The sequence below is a fragment of the Poecilia reticulata genome, chromosome 5 (assembly GCF_904066995.2).
Source record: "Poecilia reticulata chromosome 5, P_reticulata-male-v2, whole genome shotgun sequence".
Taxonomy (NCBI): domain Eukaryota; kingdom Metazoa; phylum Chordata; class Actinopteri; order Cyprinodontiformes; family Poeciliidae; genus Poecilia; species Poecilia reticulata.
Window position 1 is genome coordinate 28,823,266 of NC_088834.1, and position 12,330 is coordinate 28,835,595.

Genomic DNA, 12,330 nt, shown 5'->3' on the forward strand with positions numbered 1-12,330 from the left:
AATCAACCACCGCTGTGTTCATGAGAGGCTTATTAATGATCACAAAATAAATATCAAGCCTGAAAACCTAATATCGTAACGAACTGAATGTTATGTTTTTAATGAAGTCCCTGCTCGGCTCGTGGTAGTTGCCATGGCAACGGGTGTGCTTCATCCCTTGTAAAAGGGCTATTTTACCTTGTGCCTGTATTTTACCATTACATGTGTCACACAGTGGACATTTGTTTTTATCTTTTAAGTGTGGTTTTTATTGAGTGTTTTCCCTTACACATGTGCCTTTGCCTTGGCGCATCACAGCTGCTGTAATTTCGGAATATTCAAAAAATGACAAACTTGGACTAATTATCTCCTTCATCTGTGAATATAAGTCATCCACACAAACATCAAACACGGTAAATATGTTTCATTAAGTATTTAACAAACAAATTACTTCTACCGCAATAATTATAATTATTCAGTGAAACACATATATGTGAAATTAAATTAATTAAATTTTGAGGAGGCGCCATGTTAGGAAGAGAAGTGGAAGCTGCAGGATCTTCAGAACAAACAGGTCATGATGCTGGGCTACTGATGTTCCCTCTGTCTGGACACAGGATCAATAGAACCAGTTTAAAAGCTAAACTGAATGGTTATATGCCAGACATGGAAAACTGGGATGACTCCATGCCATGATGTTCAGGATTTAGGTCTCATGGCATCTCAAGGTGTCAACATTGCCAGTCAATAGGCTGAGGGAAATATATCTCCATTTTGTAGCAATTCAAGAGCTACCAGCTTTTATCGCTTCGCAAAAAAATTAAACAGTGTTCCAAATCACACAAAGAAGCAGTTTATATATATATATATATATATATATATATATATATATATATATATATATATATATATATATATATATATATATATACTTTTGTGTATATATACTATATATACTATACTTTTGTCATAGTACTCCCAAGAATTTAAAACTAATTTCACTTCTGAACATAACCATATTATTTTCCAACAACTTCCAGAACAGTTTAATTTCATAGCTGATAACTAACGGTATATTAATGAATCTGTACATAAGAACAAATTGCAGCAGTTCCTGTACAGTAGCTTTATGCCTCAGGTAAGTAGAACTGCGGTCGCTCTTTTTCTCACGGGCGCCCGTTAGTTCAGCTGCGATGACCCCAGTAAATTAAACATAAAAATACTCTATAGAACAAGAGTCCCCAAACTACGGCCCGCGGGCCGGATCCGGCCCGCCTCCACATTTGGTCCGGCCCCCTGAACAATACCAGAGAGCATTCAGATTTTTTTTCATTTATGGTATTTTCCAGACTATAAGCTGTTTATATGTGGATTTTTCTTCAATCACCAGGGGGCTCTTTAGCAGGAAGTGAATCATTGGAAGTCTGGTTACTTGCATGCCAACATTGAGCCCACAAGCAGCAAAATGAGTAAGAAACAGATCAGATGTCTTTGGAAAGTTTCTTTGCAAAGGGGAAAAGGCCCAAAGAAGAGAAAGGAGAACGGATTTATCTCGGACCGGTAGGTGAGTCCCACATTACAAGCCGCTCTGTGTAACATGCGGCAACATAAATGAAAAAATGTGTTGACATTAAAAGTTCTATGTGAATAATGTATTTGGTCAAGACTTTTCCACGGTAAACAATATTCCTAAACTCACCCAAGATATTGTCAGCAAAATGTATTTGTTTTTTTCTGCATACAACAGCAGCAATGTACTAACTATACACAAGACTGTCATTACTTGACATAGTTGTACTGTTTGCTTCCGTAGAAATGGCGTAGTGTCTGGACATGTTAAAATGTTAAACTTTTTACCAGCCGAAATCCTCACCACTTTCAAATAGTTTCCTTTTTTATTTTATTTCAGTTGTTGCATGGACTCAATGAGTACAAACAACAAGTTGATGAGACTTAACGTTCCAGGCAGGAGGCCAGGTCACCAGTCTGTCAGTGACACAGGACAAAAAACTATGCACACACACCTAGGGAGACTTTAGAGAAACCAATTAGCCCTGACAGTCATGCTTTTGGACTATGGGAGGAAGCCGGAGTACCCGGAGAGAACCCATGCATGTACAGGGAGAACATGCAAACTCCATGCAGAAAGACATGGAGTCTTCCAGGGCCGAGAATTGAACCCTTCTTGTTGCCAGGCAACAGTGCTACCAACTGCACCACTGTGCAGCCCGCCCACATTACAATCAAAGTATATAAAACTTTTTATAACCAGTACCTGCAAATGAACCATCCAATTCAGGAGATGCTGCAGGTAACCAAACAAAAACCCCAAATCACAAGTAAACAACCTGGTTGTCCATTACAAAAAGAAGAAATACATACCAGGTGAGTAATGTCTTTTTGTCTCTTCATTGCAGGAAAGAAGGTCCAAAAGACCCAGTAGACGACATCCAAACAGAAAGTCCCAAGGCCCCAGGTGATGACCTCACTTTGAGGAATATATTTAGTCTCTTCTTTTATCATGTTTGTATTAATCTTGTCAGATAAGTAACCTTTGTCCTCCTTTTTGGAAGGAAGACAGCGAGGCGTACCCAGGATTTCAGTTTCCACCGAAGAAACAATGTAATCTCCAGGTAAGTGAATCAATTTCAGGGAATTAAACAGAGTTGTTCACTCTCCATGACCCCCTCCAGGGGTCATGCAAAACAAGTGAAAGTGAAGAATCATCCGTAGAGTTGTTTGTAGAACCTCCTCATCCTCTTACATGTCGAGCCCTTAGAATCTGTATGATAACAAAAACCTTTGTCCATCCATCCATTTTCCTCTATTGTTTCTGGGTCATGGAGCAGCAGCTTCAGAAGGGAGGCCCAGACTTCCCTCTCCCCAGCCACTTCTTCCAGCTCCTCGGGGGGAATCCCAAGGCGTTCCCAGGCCAGCCGAGAGACATAGTCCCTCCAGAGTGTCCTGGGTCTTCCTTGGGGCCTCCTCCCGGTGGGACGTGCCTGGAACACCTCACCAGGGAGGCGTCCAGAAGGCATCCTGACGAGAGAAGCAGCAGCTCTACTTTGAGTCCCTCCCGGATGACCGAGCTTCTTGCCCTATCTCTAAGGGAGAACCCAGACACCCTGCGGAGAAAACTCATTTCGGCCGCTTGTATCTGGGACCTCGTTCTTTCAGTCATGACCCACAGCTCATGACCGCAGATGAGGTGGGAACAAAGATCGACTGGTAAATCGAGAGCTTCGCTGTTTGACTCAGCTCTCTCTTCACCACGACGGACCGGTACAGGGCCTGCTTCACAGCAGACGCTGCCCCAATCCACCTGTCGATCTCCTGCTCCCATTTTCCCTCATTTGTGAACGAGATCTCCAGATACTTAAACTCCTCCACTGAGGCAGGAACCCCTCTCCCAATCTCTCCCAGAGAGGAGACACTCCACGTCCCAAGAGCCAGGTTCTGCAAGCACCATCCCTATTCACAAGAGTGTTTGGGAAAGGAGTTTGCAACACACAGCCAGAACAATGCTTGCAGCTGTACCAACACCCAAGCCAAAACCGAAGCCGCTCATTAAAGACTCCCCACAATCAGACAAGAAAGTCCACATACTCCAGGGTGGACGCTGCTGCTGCTGCTGCTGCTGCCTCACTCCTGGCCTCAGATGTTCCATTACAGCCTCCAATATCTCATCTTCTTCTGACTCGTCCAAATTATAAAATCTTTTAATTTTCTTCATTAGTTCCGCCATTTCAGTCAGTAATTCCTCTGCATTTAAACCTCGCAACCTCCTTCTTTGAGTCTTTATATAAAATTCCTCAAGTTCTTCAATAAATTCTGGATCCTCCATCATAAAAGTTTTACTAGTTGCCACTCTTTCTTCAATGCTCCACTGAATGATCTCTTGGGAAAAAGTTCAAGTACTTAAGACTTGAACTTTATAACAAGAGAATGCTATTATGACATCACAGAGAGAGTGATGTCATAACTGACACATACTTGCATATATTTATGCATTTTATAAAATATGTTTATATGGTTTTCTTTTTTGCATATATATTGAAATATGTTTAATCTAGGCCATGCTAGTTCTGCTGTTATATTGTTTTTGTCGTGTTTTAGTTGTTGAGAAAGTGTGGTGTGAATTTCCCAAGCGGTAACATTATGACTCCTCCTTGCAGGAACTTGTTTTTTGCCAGACACTGACCTTACCTCGGTGCCCATTGTGTTTTACCAAATCTCTTTATTGTTGTTACAGATGGTTAATCAAACTGAGCTTTACATGCACAGTTTTAAACAAATATATGCATTGTTGCCATGTTCTAAAATGCAAGTTTATATAAACTAAAATATAAAAACTGCATCCAATAAATAAAAGGTCAGTATTTTATTTTATTTTCAAAACATTTTAATTACTTGCTTTACTTTCTTTGAAAAGGATAAGAAGGATGGTCATATTTTATTTTATTTCTTCAGCTCACTTCCACTGGATGCAGGATTATTGCTTGTATCTTATTCTGAAGATTGGAATTTTGATTATGGAGTCCCTTTTTCCATCACGTTTGTTTATGTTTTTATTTCTTTATTTTATAAGTCAGTTTTTCTGACATGAAACTTGGTTCAGCTTTTATGCTCACTTCTGAGCCCTACCAAGAGCTGGAATTGTTCAATCAGATGGGAACTACAAACTTGTCTGCCACTTTTACCCATAATGCACTGCAGTTAGTTGTTTGCTTCTCTGAAAGATGAGTGCTGTCTTTAAAACTCCCCTTTTTCACAGAGTTCTTTTGATTCTTTGTTTTCAGACTCCTTTGTCTGATATGAAGCTTCATTCAGCTTTTAACTTCACTTCTGAGTTTCTGCCGACAGCTGGAACCAGAGGCGTCGCCAGGAATTTTGGGCCTCCTGACAAAATATTAGATTGGGCCCCCCTGCAAAGGTCGCCAATCGAACTGGCGACGGCCACGTCAAGGACTAAGGCCTCCATATGTAGGTTGTGCTTAACCGCTGCGCCACCACAGCACACCTTGAGTCTTTGTTTAAACCATAAAAAATGTTAAAATTTTAAAGGCTTGCAACTTTCTTTGATTCAAGACTGATACTAGCATAATATTTACTGCTCATCTATTTTACATGCAACAGTCCACATGCAGTATGCAAGTAGATTGCTTAATTTTTTTAAAATTAGTTTTAGTTTACTTAAATGTCTCTCTCCACGAGCATAGGCAGGGGTGAAAGTAAGGGGGTACGGCAGGGTACTGCGTACCCCTAAAAGATTTAGTGGGGGTAAGCAGTACCTGCAAGAGAGGGGAGCGGCTGTCTGCTGTAAAAAGTCAGTGGGTTAAACTGTGCAGCTGCGACTGCGCCCACTAATTAGCCGTGACTGATTAGTTTTTCAAGAACAATCTAAAACAGACTTAATCAGTTAATAAATAACTTTTTTCCCATTTCACATTGTTTCTGAACTGTTCGTGCTTTGTTAGAGCAGCAGTGCAATACGTGGATCGCGGAAGGTTTTGAGTCGATCTCGGCATTAGGTGACAAACTGAACGCAGCCAGGAGGCTGAGAGCAGAACGTCCTCCTCTGACTCGCTTAAAACGTTCGTAACTTTATGAAAGAACAACAACAAAAAGTGTTCAAATTAATGACCCAACAACAATAATCTCAGTGATTATTGTTTCAACAAGGTGTTACGTAATTCTGTGCGTTTCGGTTCCATTACCAAAATAACAGAGCAGGAGTTTAAAATTAACTAATCAACCACCTCTGTGTTCAGGGAGGCTTATTAATGATCGCAAAATAAATATCAAGCCTGAAAACCTAATATCGTAACGGACTAAATGTTATGTTTTTAACGTAATATCGTTCAGGTTGTTTTAACTTTGTTTATCTTTGCTGTGGCTCATCAATGCCGCTGTAATTTATGAACGTTCAATAAACGACAAACTTGGACTATACTTCGTTCTTTGTGAGTATAAGTCATTTACATCAAAAATTAAACACGGTAAATATGTTTCATTAAGTATTTAACAAACAAATATATATGCATATATTTATTTTATTTTATTTTTTATTTTTTTATTGTCATAGTACCCCCAAGAATTTAAAACTACTTTCACCCCTGCTTGTACCTAAGGGTAGTTTAGACCAGTAGTTCTCAACTTTGGGTTGGTTCCTCTCTTGGGATCATGAATATGTAAGTCTGAGGTAATGAGGTCCTCTTCAGAGATAACCTAAATACCATAATGTCGACAACTATTAGAACTGTTGTAAAAAGTAAACAGGAAATGAAAGTGAATAAAACCAACATGTTGGTCATTACATATTACATTGGCTGTTTCTGAATGCGTTCTCACTGTTTCACTTTTCAACGGACTTCGTAAAGATGCTTGCAAGAGTTGGAGTCATGTCCCTCTTATATTCTGTGGCTCAGAAGCTGAAAAGCTTCAGAACCTCTTTTACATTTGTTTTTTGGACAGTGGTCATGTGCAAAGACTGTTCAATGCTGCTTGCACCTTTCACAAATTATTCGAAATGTGAAAAGTTCAAATAAAGGTCACTTTATTTAAAGGGGTGTGCATAAGACTGACATGTCGTGAACATGAATGAGTCTTCTTGAATGTTTGAATGTTGTCACTTAGTGTCATTCGGTAAATAATGACACTTATGAACCAAAGATGCATTAAAACTTGCATTAAAAGTCCATCAAAAGTGCAAACTTTGCATTAAAAATGTCATTTACCGAATGTCACTTTAAGAAAGCAGTCAACATTTACGAAGAATCCTTCATGTGTATGACCGTCAGTCTTATATACACCCCTTCAATTAAAGTCCATCCATCCATTTTCTTACACCCTTGTCCCTCAGTGGGTTCGGGAGGGTTGCTGGTGCCTTGCTCCAGCTAATGTTTCGAACGAGAGGCTGGGTCACGCTGGACAGGTCGCAGGGCAACACAGAGACACACAGGACACACAACCATGCACACACACACACACTCACACCTAGGGGCAATTTGGAGAGGCCAATTAACCTGACAGTCATGTTTTTGGACTGTGGGAGGAAACCGGAGTATCCGGAGAAAACCCACGCATGCACAGGGAGAACATGCAAACTCCATGCAGAAAGACTGGAGCCGGGAATCGAACCCAGAACCTTCTTGCTGGCAACAGTTGGTAGAGCAACAGCTCTACTAATTAGGGAAGCTACTGTAGCTTCCCTTGATCAATAGCATTAGCTGCTACACAGAGAGCTGGGAGGATTTGTGAAGGTCTCTGCCGCCCTCTGGTGATGGAAGCGGGGAATGCAGCCTGCTGTCTCCCGCCTGCCTCTCCTCTGCTCTCTTCTCCCCCTCGCTGTGAATGAAAGCAGATCCTCAGGTATGCTTTCACCCACAGTTGCTCTCTTTTGGCCGCCAGCAGCATCCACCGAGCCAGTGGACCGGAAGCGCTGGATGTGGGAGACAATTTAAAGGACTTTAAAGGCAGGGAAACATTAAAGCATCTCATTATGGCGACTATAGGAGACTTCGACCCTCTAAACTCCACTGTACCTGCGACCAAAATCGAAGTCACCGTATCCTGCAGGTAAGCCCTCCTCACGCTTTCACCTGTTCGCCAGAACATTTCAGTGGGAACCAGTCCCCACGCTCCTGCTCGTTTCACTCTGCTTGCTTTTTTATTTTTTGCCCATTCTAGACTTTTCCGTTTCTTCACTATTTATATCACGGACCTGCTCTCGTGTCCAGAACAACTCTTCTTCTTCTTGTTTCGAAAGGGAAAAATGAGTATATGCTGTGGGTGTAGGAGTGCGTGGGGGTGTGGGGTGGGCAGTAACCGACAGGAGCGTGGATTTATTCTGATCGAGTCCACACTGAAGAGCTCCAGAATAGCGCGCCTCTGCTCGGCTGGCTGCATGTTACCCACTGAAACCACAAGGCTGACTTTCCTCACATCACAGAAAGAGGAAGACCTGGGAGAAATGTATCTAAACTACTCCTTAGAGCTGGGGTGTCCAAAGTCGGTCCTCAAGGGCCGAGTTCCTGCATGTTTTAGTTCAGCACTCCTAGGTTAAATCGATGTTTTGATTAGCAGAACACTGACCTGCTGATGAGGTTTCTACCAACGCCAGGCAGGGAGAGAGCCCGACTCTGGACCAGGCGCGGAGCTATAGGGGGGCCTGGGGAAGCGGCTGCCCCCCCCCACCCCCCGGCCCGGGCGGCCCATGGGGGCCCGGGTCTGGAGGTGCCAGGGAGGGAGGAATTGTTTCAAGTCGCTTTAATGTCTGATTATAGACGGAGAAAGTGCGCCCTCGTCTGTTGAGAAAGGTGTATTTAATGTTAAAGCTATTTTCCCTCAATGGAATATATAGTAGTCAGTCCCAGTGACTGTTTCACCCACAGTTTATCCGATGTGTATCTTGGGTAAAGATCGAACGACAAAAGCGGCCCCTAAATTAGTTGACGATTATTTCAATAATCCACTCATCGCGATTAATTGGAGTAATCGTTTCACCCCTATTAGAGTTTGATTAAAAATAAATCTTCTTGAGTATAAAGTGAAAAAAAAAACAAACATAATAGAACACAGGAATGAATGAATCCTGGTCACAGTGAGGTATATTTACATCTGTCGCCAGGTGCCTGAAGCGTCTGAAGCTGTTAGAGCTAAACTGGATCAACTTGGGGCGGGGGGGGGTGCTCCACTGTCATTTCCTGTTATGTTGACGAGCAGCCAAAGGTTCACTGTGCCGAGATTGTTTTCGGTAACTAAAGCTGACTTAACGGCAGAGGCCAGATGATCTCCAACAACTTTTTAAAATGTTTGTTCAGTTCATTTTCTAATATAAATATTCTTATCATCGTTTCGTGTGACACACAACACAAAAATAAAATGTAGAGAAGGTGTGTTCAATGACAATGATCAAAACTAAGCTGAGGTTAAATTGTACATTTCCATACAAAACTAAACAGTGATTTAGAAGTTTCGCTCATTCTTATGTCGACTTTTTGGCATTTTCCTATAGAATTTAAAGAGGCAGTACTGTGTAAAATCAACTTTTTTAAGCGTTACGTCGTGTTGTAATGTTATCCTCTCATCAAAACCATAATCGAAGTGTTGCCTTTCATGCATGTTTGAGAAATCCTTTAATCTCCATGGCAACCATTCATCTGTGCAAAAACGCCTGGGTGAACCTCATGGTGCAATGTCTACTCAGAGCTTTAATTTTTAATCTTTCAAGACTCCACCTCACAGAGCAGCTCTCCCCCTCAGCTCCTTCAGACTAGCCAGCAGCAATTAGCAAACTCCTGGTGGAACTGAACATCTGTTGAGCTCATTATAGGATTTATTTCTCAGTGCAAGCTGGTAAAAAAAAAAAAAAAGTTCTTAAAGGGTTAATGGAGGAGCCATGTTGTGATGACTTCCTGAGGGCGGAGTTTCTGAAATAGCGGGAGTTTTTAAAGAGACAGAGGCCCAATTTCAAGGTGTTAAATTACAAAGTAAAATTTCTTTTAAGTCGTATTTGATAAATGCAGCATTTTTATAATAACTGAAAGTAACATAGTTGCTTGATTGGGTTATAAAAATGTCACAATGTGGGTGGAAAATGCGTAATTCTGCCCCTTTAATGATCGGCATCAAAGTCCAGTTCCACCTGTCTGGATGCGTTCACTGAAGTGGACGCATTGAAGCTTAAGAATAAAAATGTTTTCAGTACTTCTTATTACATTCTAAACAACTGGGAACGTTTTATAAAAGAATAATGCAACAACACAGTTTTTCCTGGTAGTCACAAGGTTACGGAATTTCTCTGTCCGACTTCAACTTCACGGTTACAAGCCACAAATACGTTTGCACCAAAAATGCCTCCATGAAAACACACCTGATCCGACTCTTAGCCACCCTTAGATCCAGTGAACAGGCTGGGCATAATGTCTCAGTTAATCTGACACATCCTCGGATGTGCTGTCGCCGTTCAAAGCCATTGGAAATGCAAGTTGCTTCCTTTTCTGAGCGAACAATGTGTGTGACGGAGAGCTTTCAGGTCGGATGGATTAAATGCAGGGAAACGAGATGCTGATGAGACCTGGGTTTATACACGATTGTGTACAGAAAGCGCATTCATTTGCAGGCAGGAAGGTAACCGCTACTGATAGCCCAGATCTACTTAGAGTGTTTGTCATTTTTCTAGAGCACTTTTGTGTCATATTGGGATAAAAATAGAAGAGAAAACCCATCATTGTCCATTACAGATGGAAAGCTCCAGAACCAGAGGAGTGAAGCGTCCTCCTCCAGCTAGATTTTCAGTCGCAGTTGATGACTGATGTTTATATGTGCTTTGATCCTCCTGGCTTGTAATAAATATAGCGTATACTTTGATCAAACATTGATGTCACAATGAAAACCCAAAGCTGTTAGAAATGCACATTTGAGTAACTTTATGAGTGACTTCAGCCAAACGTCTGGAGCAGAAAGCTGGAATTTCCAGCATCGTCGGTGTTTCTCTGTTTATAAGAACCGGTTGATATTAACGTCATGGTGACATGCAGCTGCAGCTTTCTCCTGTTCATTCAAATCCAGAATGTGTTTTCTTTTTGGATTGAGATCTTATAACTCAAGCGGGAGCCACTTGAGTACAGAGGATTCATCATCTTGTCCTACCATGTGAATGATGAGGCCTACATTGATGAGTCTGAAGTTGAAAATATCTGGTTGTTCATTCAAACATCAGATTCTTAGTAATAAATAAAAATCATTTGATTATTTTTGTAAAAACTCAAATGTTTTTAAATGTTCATCTTGTCTGCTGCATGGTGGCACACTGACATGCAGAGGGGTGGGTTACTCAACTTGAAAACCAGGGTTTCCTCCAGTATTTATAAGCCTGGCGGGCAACGAGGCTTCACTTGTGCCCCCGCCAGGCTAAGCATTGCTTATTTATTTAAGTCTTTTTAAAATGTTTACATTTTTTAAAGATTTTATAGTTGGTGTTCAGGTGTTGATCTTCCAGTCTTACAATAGCACATAATTATCAAGTGTTTTTTCAAATTGTCTGTCAACTTTAAACATTTTTTAACTCAGGCTTAGCAAGTTTTCTGGGGGAAACTTTGCAATTAATGGATGGATGAAACTTTTTTTTAAAATTTCCTACTGAAAACTGTCAGCAGTTTTTGATATAGACATCACAGTTTGATTTGCACAGGTTCTACATGATGCATTTGATATGACCTGAATGGAAATGCGTGAACCAGCTCTCTCTGAATTCTCGCTGCTTCGTCTTCAGGTTTTTATTTGCGTTGCGCAACCCAAGTCAACGACATATTTATCGACTACCAGGCAGCAGAACCACATATGCTCATCTGCCAACGACTGGAGACGAAGTGACACTCTGTTGTTGCCATGCCTGTGTGTTGTCAGACCCGGTGTTTGACATGGAATATCAGCCATGACAGATTGTTGTTCTGCTGTGTAAACACACAAATACGATTTGATCACTTGTCAGCAGCAATTTGGAGGCTCAGCCTCACCGAGGAGCTCTGGAAAATGAGTCGGTGTGTGTCCCAGTGACGAGCTGGTGGAGTTATGTGTGTCAACAGCTGCTGCTGCTGATGATGCACCGGTGTGAGTGTGTCTTATAGAAATGAAAACCTCTCCGTCCTCCTGGAAATCTTATTTGACCAGCCAAGGTCAACACGCTGCAAAAACACAAAATCCTACAAAGTGTTTTTGGTTTAGTACAAATACCTTATTCTTGGGAGCTTGTTTTAAGAACATAAATAGGTATTATTACTATTACTTGACTTGAAGCAATACATTTTTCCTACAAGTAAAATAAGATGCCGATGGAATTAACACTTTTTCACCAACGTTAAGGAATTATTGACTTAAAACAAGCTCCTATATCTTGCTGAAAAGTTATGAATAAGTTGGTTTTGTCTTATTTTAAGCCTACTAAGACTTTTGCACTGGAAACTAGATCAGAAATACTTGGTAGGATTTTGTGTTTTTGCCATGCAGAAACCTTCGCCGGCTGCGGTCAAGTGCGACTCTGCAGTTGGCAAAGGTTTCTGAATGCAAAAGATTGTAGAAATGACAGAGTTCGACTTTAAATGGCTCTAAGCTAAAACACCTATTAACTCAAACACCGTACATATGCACTCGGGGGGCGGAGGGGGGATTGTTGTTTTCACTATGAACAGCTTCATGAGGTGCAAAGCAGAAGGAATTTTGGTATTTTGTCGCATTACAACCACAAGTATGAATACATTCTGATCTTTTCAGATTTTTATTTGTAAAAAATGTTTTGAGTCATGTATAATTTTCTTCCCATATTAAATTCCGATGAAATATATTCATGAT

The 12,330-nt window shown here is 41.1% G+C and overlaps 1 protein-coding gene and 1 long non-coding RNA gene across 3 annotated transcripts in view; both read left to right on the top strand.

Moving 5' to 3' along the window:
- Nucleotides 1–2,394: 2,394 nt before the first annotated feature.
- LOC145551755 (uncharacterized) lies at nt 2,395–5,042 on the top strand. Of its 2 annotated transcripts, none has more exons than XR_014087661.1 (2): nt 2,395–2,455; nt 2,553–5,042. It is a non-coding gene; the product is annotated as an uncharacterized LOC145551755 (long non-coding RNA). The 2 variants fall into 2 exon arrangements; XR_014087662.1 differs by having other exon boundaries at nt 2,396–2,455; nt 2,557–5,042.
- Nucleotides 5,043–6,851: 1,809 nt separating this feature from the next.
- Nucleotides 6,852–12,330, top strand: part of LOC103465585 (copine-9) — a 54,328-nt gene continuing 48,849 nt past the window's right edge. Inside the window, exon 1 of the mRNA XM_081607426.1 lies at nt 6,852–7,557. Within this exon, the coding sequence (XP_081463552.1) occupies nt 7,481–7,557 (77 nt within the window). The 5' untranslated portion in view covers nt 6,852–7,480. The remainder of the gene's footprint in view (nt 7,558–12,330) is intronic.